This window comes from Lactuca saligna, chromosome 2, assembly GCF_052625555.1.
Source record: "Lactuca saligna cultivar CGN05327 chromosome 2, ASM5262555v1, whole genome shotgun sequence".
Taxonomy (NCBI): Eukaryota; Viridiplantae; Streptophyta; class Magnoliopsida; order Asterales; family Asteraceae; genus Lactuca; species Lactuca saligna.
Genome location: NC_136418.1, coordinates 172,822,765 through 172,837,430, shown reverse-complemented (window position 1 = coordinate 172,837,430; position 14,666 = coordinate 172,822,765). Strand labels below are relative to the sequence as shown.

Genomic DNA, 14,666 nt, shown 5'->3' with positions numbered 1-14,666 from the left:
ATTGGAAACTCTTTTACGTAAAATGTTAACTTAGCCACTATATATGTAATTTCCTATTTCTACTCTTTCTTTCTTAAAAGACCTGTGAAAAATCAGGTATTTTGGTTGTACTAATCTATATGGTTGAAGAATATAATAAAAAACAATGCTTTTAAAAAAACAATCAATCTTTAAACACATAGTATGAATTAGTTTGTCTAATATATTAGCCTTGAATCAAAACTCAAAACAATCAAAACATAATATCCCATACAACTTCATTAAGAGGCTAGTACTTATGTTTGTAGGAACTTTATGTTTTTATTTGGGATTTGATTTTGGGCGTTGGTCAGCATTTGCAGGAGTTAAGAAGAGTTAGGACCAAGATATTGGGTGAGAAAGATAACATGATAACCATGCACGATGTCATGGATGTGCAATGGATTTATCATAATTAAAAGAAAAATACTTATGGATTTATGATAATTACATGAAAAATACTTATCTTAAACGGGCGATTATCCCATCGAATAATCATGTCGTGTTTTGTGTTTTTACCATGAGTATCTAGTTTCATACATAATTTTTATTGATACATTTCTTATTATAATTATATTAGGTTGAAGGATGTTTGAATCGGTTGAGTTGCTATCCAGAGCGAAGTAAAGTGGCAGGTGGGGTAATGCTGATTGGCAATTGTGATAATGGTGTGATGAGGATTGATCATGGTGATTGTAGATAGTAGTGGTGGTGGTGGTGATTAGTGATTATGGTGATTTTGGATACCACAAAATAAGGGATATATTAGTCATTCTACATGTCTTTAACTATGGAAAACAAGCAGGTTTAAGAAGGTTAGACCACCACTAGTATCAAAACCCTTAATATGGATCATTGGTGTTATTTGGCCAATAGTTGGACCAAAACGATTATTTCATGTAAACCAAAGAGACCAAGACTTTAAGTTGCTCTAAAGAAAATTATACAACGTACCACCTATAGACATGAAAATAACCCATGTTTATAACTAAACATATGTTTCTAAACATAAAAATCACAAATGTTTATAAAGGGCTAGGTTCAAATATAAATAACATATATTATATAAACGTATAACTCGTTTTAGACCAATCATTTTTAAAAGATTTTAACTACATTTACGAAAACTATAACATCCAAAATCTTGAAAATAAGTTATTGAGAATAACCTTATTTCTAGGTCAACTTGACGAGTTGGAGGGACAATTTCATCGTGTTGAATATGGATGGATCGCGAGGTTTTAATGAACCAACTCAATGAGTTGGAGAGCCTCAACTCGCCGAGTTGGCAGTTGGGAAGGAAACCCTATTTTTTAGGGTCCTACACCCTATTTAAAGTCCTCAAGTCCTTTTTCTGGCCTCCTTATCTGCCTCCATTGTTATCCAAACCTTAGGAATGGACCATCCACCTCTGGGATGCTGCTCGGGAGGAGCCTTGCTGTATCATGGCTTCGATTACCGGGGTGATGCGACATCTAGGAATGGACCATCCACCTTTTCCTCAGGCGGGTCATGCTGTTCTGCACCTGCTTAGTCATTTCATGACGGTGCTGGTCCTTTGAGCATAAATCATGGGGATACTGATGATGATGATGATGATAGTGAACAGGACACGGAGGACTAAGAGGGTGAGTATGAGAGCAGCGATGAGTAGGTTGATATGTTTGGGTTGCTACTTTGTACGTTGATACTTATTTTAGCTTATTTTGTAGGATGCATTTGATACATTTTATGTATGATATTGTTTTGTGTTTGAGTATATATGGTTTCTATTTTAATGTTTATCTATCCCTAATTCAGTCGATGTATTGGTTCAGTCAAGACTAAACATAGTTGATCAGACTACATTTTGGAGTGACTTAACCTTTACGCACTGTACCAGCTTAGGTAATTACCTTATATAAATTGCATTGTGTATTTTATTCGAGATTGGTGGCTATTATTGTTCTATACTTTCTAGATTAACAAATTAGGGATTGGCCAGATGAGAGGTGTCAAAGGGCAAGACCATTTTAACATATAGTCATTCTAAAATCCAGCAAGCCAAGTGACAGTTCAAACTAGTCACCCCTCCCTTAAGTTGTCTATTAGTAGGGTAATTAATAGTAATAATTTTATTTATAGGTTTGAGGGAAAACCTAATCAGAGTATATGTCCAAAGCTATAGTTGTAATTCCTAAAGAAATTCTAATTTGCTATAGCAACTAGCTTTGATACCATTCTGTCACACCTTCCCTAGCCGATGGTGGAAATGTCGAATGGTGACGATGCATATATTACCCAAATCACAAAGCGCAAACCATAACTATCTATTTAATGAAACATATATGTCTTCGAGCTGATAATCATTTCTTGACTTGATCTTTACTCCATCCTAGCAACACATGTGATTTTGAAAATGTCAATTTGATGTTGGTGAATTCAAAGGTTTTTATGTAAAGGTATAATAAACTCTTTTGAAAACTTTCTTTAAATTTTTATGATTCTTAAATTCCTGGTTTCCTATGTTTTATTATATCATCACTTGAATTATTAACTTTTTAGGATATTCTACTAATCCTACCTTATTATCTCTATATGATGTTTTACAATCCCTAATTTACTATCTTTGAAAGATATTTAATAAACCTATCTTATTATCTTTTAGGATATTTTATTAATCCTAATTTACTATCTTTCAAGATGATTTAATAATCCTAACGTATTTTATCTACCACTCTAATGTATTACCATAAGCCCCCATAATTGACATTGTTTGACTAGTGATTACCCCGCCATGACGTTTCATCGGACGTCAAATATTGATTAATAAGAAAGTTATCATGTCGGGATTGTAGCTAGCAATCGCAGGTGGGGTGTCAATCCCCGTACAAATCTATACATATCTTCCTAACTCTCGCAAGATTAACGGTTACAGGTTCGGGGAAGCCAAATTTCATCAGGCTAAAAATGAAAATTAATAGATCACTAACGCATTAAGCATGGCGTGCACTTGGCGTGCATCTCTAAATCTTTTATAAAATTTCATATATTCCTTATATGAATCTTTTTTTTTTTGCCCTCTTTATATATTTGTGTAGTTCTCTACTAGTACTACAACTTTCCTTAAGGTTGCGTTGCCAAATTTTAACATTTAGTTTTAACCTGTATTTTATATTTTTCTAAAAATCATATGTATTTCATACGAACTCCATTTTTTACCTTCTTCATTTTAAACTCCTTATCTCTCGGGGTACTACGATTTTCCTTTTATGACGTTAGCCAAAACTCAACCGATTTCCTTATGACATTTTTCCGTTAATATTGTTATTAACGTGGTCGGTTTTTATATATTATAAAATCATAACTCCTCCAATCAGAGTCAGACTTTTACAACGTTTATATCCTTGGAAACACTTTGTTGTATGCTTTCCAAATACATTGACCAATATTAAAGTTGTATAACTCTTTATTAAAGTTGTATAACTCTTTGGTCATATTTTTTGATCCTATTACTATTATCTAGTTGATCATATTTTTTTCCAAAATATGAAAGCTCTATTATCATCATTGGTTGATGCTAATCTCTAGGATATTCCCAATTTTCACAGACGGGGTTTTAATGACCTACGCAGGGTGTAGGTCTGTGTACGCAGTGCATACTTGGCTAGAGCCCAAATCCTAAATTAGGGGTTTTGAGCAGTATTTAAGAGCTCTTACTCTCCTTAGGCCTTCTATTATCAACCTCCATTCCCTTTAAGCAGCCATCTTGAAACCTTAATCTTCATTTGAGAGTTTTTAAGCTATTTGAGTGTTATGTGTTCATCTTTAAAGGAAGGATTCCCTTGGAGATCATTTGGGAAGCTTCAAGCCCTGTAGATCTGGAACTTTCAGCTCATAAGCATTCTCCAGGAGGTATAAAGTTTGTAACTTTATACTTCTTTGATTAGATCTAGCTAGAATGTCAATTTTATGCCTTTTTGGTCCCATTATCTTGGTCCAGTTGAGTATGGGCTACTCTAGACCTTATAGAGTGCATTTCCAAAAGTATTTTTATGTAATAAGTCATAAAAATAGTATCTTGGCTATATGATTTTAGGATACTCTGATTTATGATTTTGACTTTTGGAAACTATGATTTGTATGATTTATGGAATTTGAGATGGTTTTAAAAATGAAAATTTTTATCAAGATTTTTGGGATGTTACATAACACCAAAGTGTCAAGACTTGACATTATAAACCTGACTATATGCCTAAGCCAAAGTAGTTGCATTATCACCAAGGATAAAAATAGGTGTTATCAGTTTTGACCATAAAGGAATCTCATAGACTACATTCCTTAGCTATTCTACTTCTTTACCATCGGCATCTAATACAACAAACTCATATTCCATTGTCAAGTTTGTAATGCACGATTGCTTGTTGGAAGCCTAGGAAGTAGCACCTCCCCCAAGAAAGAATACCCAACCAGTTGTTGATGAATGGTCCTCCATGTTGGTTATCTAAGTTACATCTGAATGAATTTCAAAGATTGAAGGACTTGTCAAGTAACTTAACCCATAACCCTTGGTTCCCTTGAGATACTTAAACACCCAATTGACCGCTTGCCAATGTTGAGTAATAGGATTACTAGTGTACCTACTCAATTTTCCAACTTCATAAGCAATATCAGGCATGATACTTGACATGGCATACATCAAGATACCAATAGCCTTAGATTATTCTAATTTTGAAATAGGAATGTCAGTGTTAGGCATTAATTTCATACTTGAATCCATAGCAGCGCTCACAGGAGAACAATCACTGAAATTGAACCATTTGAGAATTTTCTCAACATAATGACTTTGAGTCATTACTAAACCCTTGTTCACCCTCTTATTTCTTATACCAATACTTATAAAAGCCTCTCCTCAATCTTTCAGGCATAATTTAAATGACAAAAATTACTTTGTTTCATCTATTTGATATTGTCCAGTACCAAAAATCAACATGTCATCTACATATAAGCAAATGATCAGGTATGCACCAGTAACATCACTAAATCTACTATAACACATTTTTCACATTGTTTTAACTTGAAACTAGGGGACAAATAACCTCATCAAACTTTTGAGGCCATTGTTTGGGTGCTTGTTTCAACCTATACAAAGATTTTATGAATTTATACACCGTATACTCTTTAACGAGCATAACGAAACCTTGTGGTTGTTTCATGTAAACTTCTTCATTAGTTTTAGAATTTAAAACTGCTCTTTTAATATCCATTTGATGGATAATCATATTGTGGATACTTGCTAAGGCAATTGACAATCTAATAGTATAAATACATGCAACCAGAGCATACGTATCTAAATAGTCAACACCTGGTTTTACCTAAAACCTTGAATGACCAACTAGGCTTTGAAATTTTCAATAGTCCCATTAACATTCATTTTATTTTTGAATATCCATTTGCAATCAAGTGGTTTAGAATATGGAGGCAAATCAGACAACACCCAAGTTTTGTTCTCAAAAATTGATGACATTTCATCATCAATCGGTTCCTTCCAAAAGACAACATTTCGAGAATCCATGGCCTCTTAATATGTATTAGGATCATCCTCGATACTATAACAATAAGATTATTCAAGACCAATTTCATCCCTTAAACCTTCTACAAAATACAGCTAGAAGTCAGAACATAAATCTTTGGCAATTCGGCCTCTTTTGCTTCTACGGATCTTTTGTGTTTTGGTACAACAACACCATCTTGAATTTCTGGATTTTTCACTTTATTAGTGTCAAAAGTAAAATCTTAGGTATTCCAATGCTTCATTTTTAGCATCAAATAAATACACATAGCAAAACCGAGTACAGTCATCAATGAATGTAACCATATACTTTGTATTTCCCATGGATGGAGGAGAGTGAAAATCACAAAAATCATTGTGTACAAGTTCCAAAATAGCTAATTTTCTAGAAGTGTTTGGAAATGGTTGTTTTGTAACTTTTGTAAGCATGCATGTTTCACATTTTTCTAGATTTATGTCAAATGGTGGAATTAGACTATCTTTTGACATTTCATGCATCCTTCTAAAATTGACATGACCCAATCTTGCATGCCAAAGCATAGAGTCATCAATTTTATTAAAAGAATATGACACAAAAGCACATTTTTGAATAGGTGACAATTTATCAATAACATTTAAACAAAACATTTTATTATTCAAATATCCAAAACCAATAAACATTCCACCTCGATATATGATATGTTGAATCTATATGGACAAGAATCATTATGGAGTGATATTGATAATAATATATGATCCTATAGGTTAACACCTTTATCAAGTTGGCACATTTTGTATATTTATTATTAATGTGATTATTAATAAATACAATCAATTCTTGTACTATAAATAGGGAATAATTATTGTTTTGTGAAAATAATAATTATAAGAGAGTATAACTAGTTATTATTTCATATGGTATGAAATAATAAGTCATGTACAACATTTTGGACTAGTTGAATTCTTTTGTCTTTTACCTAAAGACAAAGTTTAAATTTTATAAACTTTGAGTTTATAAAAATTAAAGAACTCTTCACTTTTCAAGAGGTATGGATGAAAATATTAATCAAAGAATGAGGTTGCTTATTAACCTCCATGCTTTGTCTCCCCATGCTTCTAATGGCTAGCATTACCTTTAGATTATTTTAATGTTAACCCATACCTTTGTATGGGTATATAAGAGAGTGTTTTGCATGAGTTTTTGGCTAGTTTTGCTAGTGAAATCTCTTATATTCTCTCTATGGTCGAATCCTATCTACTCTTCCTCTTCTTGTTGTGTTTTGAAGATTGTTGCAAGTTTAGAAGCTCTCTTGAGTTGTCTGGTTTGGTGCTTATTTGAGTTCTTGGCTAGTCGTTTCACTAGTTTTCTACTCTTTCTTTAATATGGCTGAAAGTCTCTTTTACTCTCTCTCTCTCTCTCTCTCAGCTAGTTTGGTGATTAGATGAACCCTTGAGTTGTTTCCTTTAATTATTATTTGATTTAAGCACCTAAAGGCTTAATACACTCAAGAATAATAGAAGGAAATAACTTTCCAAGTGCCTTACTCTTGATGGTGGATACATAGATAAAATCATTTTTTTTTTGCTATCTTCATCAACATCCCAAAACCAAGTGGGTTCAAAGGCTTCAAAGGTTTTCCTTCTAAAAACTTTTTGGTTGTTTTTATTTCATTCTAACCTCTATAAATGGATCCTTGATGGTTTAGTTTTGTTATAAACTAAAAATAAACTTGTTATTTTTAATGCTTCCATTGACCGGTTTTTATGAAAAACTAACTTATATTTTGTATAAACACCCATCAATATATACTTAACTGATTCATAAACTTGTTTATAACCATCGGAATTCAAACAACTACCACTAACAAGGTTCTTTCGAATCTTAGGAACAAACGAAACATCAACAAGCTTAATAGTTTTTCCATAAGTAAACTCAAAACAAACGACAACAAAACCACAAATAGGTTTAAATGAATCGACTCCCATGTGCAACATAAATCCATCTTTAGCAGTGTTAATGTTTCAAACAACTGTTCATCCTTGCATACATGGTTTGTTGCACCAGAATTAATCCACCATTCAATATCTTCATCTTGTACATAGAATGACTCGCAAATAAGTGAAACATGATAAACATAATTCTTATTATAATTATCAAAGTTAGTAAAAAAATCGGTCTCCTTTCACTTGGTCCTTGGACCAGTTTCCATTTCCATTGGCTCCACTATTTCCAGCAACATTGTTGTCAAGATTTACACGACAACCACGCTTGTAATGTCCCATTTTGAAGAACCTACAACAAACCAGTTCTTTTTCAATTTATTTGAGTTATTTGGGACATATTCTTTCTTGTGTTTCCCATGTCCTTTGTTGTTTGTATTTTTTGGTTTATTTTCAACCACATGAATCGAGGGTTGTCCATATTCAACTTTTCCTTTGTTTTTTTTTTCACTCTCTTGCTCACGAAGAGATTCTTCAATGCACAAATAACTACCAAGTTGAACCATGGATAGTTCCTCCTTTTGATGTTTCATATTATGTTTGAAGTCTTTCCATGATGTTGGAATTTTGCCAATTACACCTGAGATAACAATGATTTCATCCATATTATTTTTGTGCAATTTGAATTGACCCAAAATGTGAAGGAGTACGTTGTATTGTTCCACGACAGATCTTGAATCAACCATTTCATAGTTATTAAAATAATTGACACAAAACCTCTTGCTAGAATCATCCTCAGCCACGTATTTTGATTTAAGAGTTACCCACAACTCCTTTGCGCTTTTAGCGTCACTATGAATATCGAATAAAGAATCAGTCATACCATTCATAATGTGACATCTGCAGATATAATCATTGTTGTCCCACTTGCTCCACTTCCTGGTTTCTTCCAATGTCACTTTCTCCACCACTTATGGCCTTGGAGTACTCAGCACATACGCAGGACATACCCGTTGGGCGGAAAGTTTTTATTAGGGTTTTGGGGCTATTTATGTAACGTCCTAAAAATATTAAGTGGAAATTTCATTTTTAAGAAACCCAAAACATTTATCCATTTGTTCAAAGACAACCAAAAGAATAATGTATTCTCAAAACATCATAGTGAATCATAAAAAGATAGTGTGGAATAAATCTCCAGGAGATGTAGTGCGATCAAGCCGGGTCCCTTCCTTTTTGAACTAGAAGTACCTGTAACAATAAACATCAATTGTAAGCACAAAGCTTAGTGAGTTCCCTAAAATAACACATAACATTAGGCCCCACCCTCATAACGGGCCCCATCCAACATACATGCAAGAGTCATAAAGACAATCTAACATCCGACATAGTAGAGAAAGAAAACGTACCTCACAATCGTAGTTGGGTATACTACAACTCGCAAATTCATAAACTGGTGCTACAACCCATATATCGGAACAGTCAGGTTTAAGCCTTAGACTACACTCTAAAACTGTCCATTTGACCAAAAGTCAACTCAATAAAAGGTCTCCACGTCGTGGCTGACCCATGGCCACATCGTGGCTATCCAAATTAGTCGCGACCAACACCACCGCCATGTTTTGGCAGATAAGCTACCACGTTCTAGTAGCAAACCAACAAAACAATCGTGATTCTATCCCTCTCCACGTCATGGAAAGCATCATTCCACGTTGTGGTTTCTTTCTGAAAGCAACATAATTGATTAAGCTCTCAACACTCAAAGTTCCTTGCTCAAACCTTCAAGAAGGCATCCTTACCTCACAAGGGGCCATAAAAATCGTTAGTTTGTGGACATACATGTCTAATGCATGTCACCCATTTATATGTTGGATTATGTGTCTAAGCCAATAACTAAATTAGTATAATCTTGAATTATTAACAAAGTCCTTTTGGGTTGCCCTCAAACCTAGTAATTGAATATGATGACTTTTAGAGAAAGAGAGAGAGAGAGAGAGAGAGAGAGAGAGAGAGAGAGAGGTTTATTAATTTATTATGTGATTAATCAAATTAATTGGAAATCAAAATGAATTTATTAATATGTTACGAAAATAATATATTAATTAGAAATCATATTATTTAATTAATAATTAATCGTAAATTGAAAAAAATTAATTTTAGGATTAATTGGATTAATTAAAAGTGTAGAGACTGTTTGATTATTTATTGAAAGTTGAAGCAGGAAGACTCTAGAACCCCATGGGATGGGGTGGACTGTTTGGTTATTTATTGAAAGTTGGCTAGGAATAGCCCTGAATGTTCTCCATAGGTTAAGGATAAGAAGACAATGCATCTTGATTATTGTATTAATTAATCTAGGCTTTATCCCAAAAACCCTAGCTTTGGCCTCAAGTGTCCTTCAGCTATATAAATACCTGACTGGCCTCATTTTTTCCACTCCTTTCCATGAAGGCAAGGCCAAAATTTTGATTTCCCCTCTCCTCTCTCTTTAAGCCTCTTTGTTACCAGCGTTGGGTGTGAACTATCAGAGGCACGAAATTTTTGGTGCTAGCTTCGAAGCAGTTTTAGGAAGGGTTTTGTTTTGATTATCTACCAGCATAATCAAAATGTATGTTTTTATATGCTTTTTATTAATATCAAAAATCCTAGGGTAAAGATAAGGTTCTCAATATTCAAATTGATTATTGCATTCAATAGTGAAAAACCTACATCCTTAATGTGTATGTGAATGTAGGGTTTTGTGTTTTTTGCCAAAAATATGATTTTTCTTATCAATAAAACTCATCATTGGTATCATAGCGTATGTTTTTCAATTCAATTGCATAATAGTTGAATAGATCAAGATTAGGGTTTATAAAAATTAGACCCTAATAGACTAAATTTTTGATTTGATCATTATTGTTTTAAATTGTTTAAATTTGTATTTGTGCTAAGGCTCTTCAAACCCTAGCCTCCACCCTAATTTTCAATATTTATAGGGTTTAGTTGTGTTTCCTTATTTGATGATTATTGTTTTAAATTGTTTAAAATAGGATAATTAAATAATAGTGAATAACCCTTATCCCTTGAATTTTCGAAAAACCTAGATGGGAAGGGATTAGGATTAAATTTAAATTATTTAATCCCTATAAGATTTAAATTAATTTAAGTAATTGTTAACTAAAATATAAAGATTAAATCTGAATGGTTTAAACTAAATTAAATTAATTTTTTTAATTTCGAAAATTAAATTAATATTTAATTTCAAAATTTTAATTTAAACCTAGTATTGTGGAAAAGTTTTTAAATACACCTTATAGTATATATATATATATATATATATATATATATATATATATATATATAATTAAAAGTTTATTATATATTATATGTATAAGACAAAGTCAGTCAAATCGTTAGTACACCCCAGTCACGAAGCCATACTATAAGGAGAGTTTAAGGAAGCGGCCTATAAAATGACGACCATTGGGTATCCATTCTTACCCACCGCTCTCTTGTATGGTGGATGGTTGTTAGCTGAAAGTATTTGATAGGATATAATCTCATTAATAAGTATAATGCTATAAAAGTAACCAAAGTTTTTATAAAATCCCACTCTTAGTTACTATAAGAACATGTGAAAAGTATGCTAATCCATAAAATTGCACATTATACTTTATAGTAGTTAGTTGAGCATGCATGGTTAACCGACACACTAATAGTGACTATAAAGAATAATAGAGGGCATCTTGAAAATTATCATTTATTAATGGAGCGTGTGTGGTTAACCGGCAAATTAATATGAGATGATAAATGATATCGGGAGTGCCAAGAATATTTGTATGGTTATTCACATCTTGTTTTTGATCCTCGGTATCTTAGCGACAAATAGAAGAGCATAATCTGAGATTAAACATGCCATTAATAGATTCAATGAATCTTAAAAAATCTAGGAATTTCATAGTTCGAAATTGGTAAATTTCTCTTACCTACCTTCATAAATATGCACTAAGATTACGACATCCCTCTTCTTAGTTGAGAATTGTTCTTTTGGATCCTAGCCGTAATCGTTTATTATGGGTTAAAGTATTAAGGATTATCGTCATCTAACTAAAACTATTCTTTTTCTCTATAGATGTCTACTCCTGGTGATGCTTCTGCTCCATCGTTGTCTACCCTGCACTCGGGTTTCTCGTTACTCTCTATCGTGTCCAAGGTGACCTTTGATGGAACCAAATACATTGATTGGATGCATTATATCCAAATGGCTCTTTGATTTGAGGGCAAAGAATATGTCCTTGAAGAAAAACTCATTGAAATCGATGAAGCCAATTCTACTCTTGAACAACTAGTCTCCTATAGGAAACACTACGATGATGCAACAAAAGTTGCTTGCATCATGGTCGCTACAATGACTCCTGAACTGCATAGGTTCTATGAGGACTACAGGCCATTTGAGATGAACAATAACCTTGTAGAAAAGTACAACAAGAGAGCTCGTCAAGAGATATATGAAGTGGTGAATTCCCTCATGGATTGCAAGATGATAGAGGGAGAGTCTGTCTACAATCACGTGCATCGAATGCAAATATACGTGGAGCGCCTTGTTAAGCTCAATGTGCACTTTGGCGAGGAGTTAGCCATTCGCATGGTCGTTAGCTCCTTGCTAAGTTGTCATGATCAATTTATATTAGCTTATCATCTGAACAACAAAAAAACCAAATTGGCCCAACTCCACGACTTACTACAGATTGCTAAGTTGGGATTGAAGGGAAAGAATTCGACCCCTTCTACTAAAGCTCCCATTCTTGCCTTTGAAAACGGAAAAGAGAAGAAAAGGAAATTACTCCCAAAGCTAACTGGAAGAACAAGACCCATGTAGATTCATCAAGCAATGGGCCAAAGGCGAGGCCCGACTCAGACATTTTAGTTGTTAGTGACCCTAAAGAGGCCACTTGTTACTATTGCAATGACAAGGGCCATTGGAATAGGACTTGCCCCCAAATACTTGTAAGACATCAAGGATGGAAATGTGAAGCCATCATCAGCATGTATATACACTATTCAAACTAATAAATCAACATTTACTCGTTCTTGTGTCCTTGATACAAGATGTGGTTTTCACATTTGTTTTGAATTGCATGGGCTAAGAGAAAATGAAGAGGTGGAACATGGCAGGATGAATCTGATCATGGGCAATAGGCGATCTTCTCTTGTGACCAACATTGATACTTATCATCTTATGCTTAGTAGTGAAGTTAGTTTAGATTTGATAGATTGTTGCTATTCGTTAGAAATGATACGAACCATTATTTCATTGCATGCATTATTTAGAAAAGGTTTTTGCTACTCGTTTAATGATTTGAATGGTTCAACTCTTGTTTATAAAAATGGTGCTTCTAAATTTGAAGCTTTACCTTGTAATGGTGTGTATGAAACTGTGACTTGTGTTGATAGCTTAGGCAATAGTGTATTTCACATTGATTTTTCTAATGATTTAGACAAGGCATGCTTGTGACATCGTCGTCTTGGGCACATTAATAAGAAACGCATCACCCAGCTCCAAAAGGATGAAGTCTTGGTATCATTTGACTTAAGGCCAAATGATGAATGCGAATCTTGTCTTTTGAGCAAGATGACAAAATCACCTTTCACTTCATCTGTGAAAGAGGTGAAGGTTTGTTGGACCTCATACACATACATGTGGGTGGGCCCTTCAGATCCACCACAAGAGATGCTAATTGGTTTTATGTAACATTTACGGATGATTGTAGTAGATATGGTTGTATTTACTTAATCAAACATAAATCAAAAACCTTTGAAAAGTTCAGAGAGTTTAAACATGAAGTCGAGAATCAATTAGGCAGGAAGATAAAGATGCTTCGATCTGATAGAGGATAAGAGTATCTTAGTATCGAGTTCCATGACTACCTCAAGGAATGTGGAATAGTTTCAAAAATAGCTCCTCCTAGGAAACCACAACATAATGGTGTGGCTGATAGTAGCAATCGAACCTTGTTGGACATGGTTAATTAAAAATATTATTATTTAATTAATAGTTAATCAGATTTTAATTGGTATTAATTCTGAGATTAATTGGATTAATTAAAAGTATGGGGGCTAAATTTTTAATTGCTCAATAGTTGTACAAAAGAGGTTCCAGGACCTTCCCAGGAGGGGATGGTTTTTGGGAACCTCCTAGGGTTTCTATAATAATTCATATGGATAATTAAGGAGTTGGATAATTGACTAATTAGAAATATTAATATTATATTCAATTAGGGTTATCCAAGGCTTCCTATCTCGAGTATAAATAGACCCATTGCCTAAGGAATTTTTTTCCACTCCGTACACAAGCCAAGAGCCAGAAATTTGCTCTCCCTCTCCTATCTTATCAAGTCGTCTAGTAGCTAGTGTTTTGGGTACAAGCCATTGGAGGCATTCAAGCTTTTGGTGCTTTCTTTCCAAGGAACTTCAAGAAGGTATTTAACCCTAATCTTTATATGATTTTCAATTTTCATAGCCTCTCCTTAGGTTTTCTTGATATTTAAAGTTTATTGCTATCAATAGAGAAAACATAGATCCTTTCTAGGTTGCATGTGAATTTAAGGGTTTAAGTATTTTTCCGCTCATATGTAATTTTTTAACCTAGAAAACCCAAGAGTAGTATCAAATCCTTAGTTTTCTATTTGCTTGTGCATAATAGTGAATGGATCAAATTATGGTTTACTGAAATTAACCTTAATGGCTTGATTTTTTTGAAAAAGGCTAGGGTTCTTGAAACCCTAGCCTCTACCCCTTATTTTCGAAAAATTGATAGGTATCCATTATGGTTTCTAGTTTCCTTAATTACAAATTTAAATGCCTTAAAATTTGGATAATTAAAAACTTAGTAATTCTAAACCCTTTTTCGAAAATTAGAAGGATTCTTGGGATTAGGATTAAATTTGAATTATTTATTAACTGAATAATTGAAGATAATTATTTAATCCTTGATAATTTAAATTTGAATTATTTTATTAATTTTTTAATTGAAGATAATTATTTAAATTAATTTAATTGGTTAATTAAAGGATAATTGGTAAATTATTAATTGGTTGAAATTAATTAATTAATTGTTAATTTTGAAAAATAATTTTAGACCTAGTATTTTGAAAAGTTTTAAAATACAACTTATATTATGTAACATTAAATATTTAAT

The 14,666-nt window shown here is 33.1% G+C and overlaps 1 protein-coding gene across 1 annotated transcript; it reads left to right on the top strand.

The window, feature by feature from the left end:
• The first annotated feature begins 11,876 nt into the window (after positions 1–11,876).
• LOC145030393 (uncharacterized) lies at positions 11,877–12,347 on the top strand. Its single transcript, XM_078978768.1, has one exon. It carries the CDS (start codon positions 11,877–11,879, stop codon positions 12,345–12,347), a length of 471 nt encoding a protein of 156 aa, XP_078834894.1.
• The last annotated feature ends 2,319 nt before the right edge of the window (positions 12,348–14,666 follow it).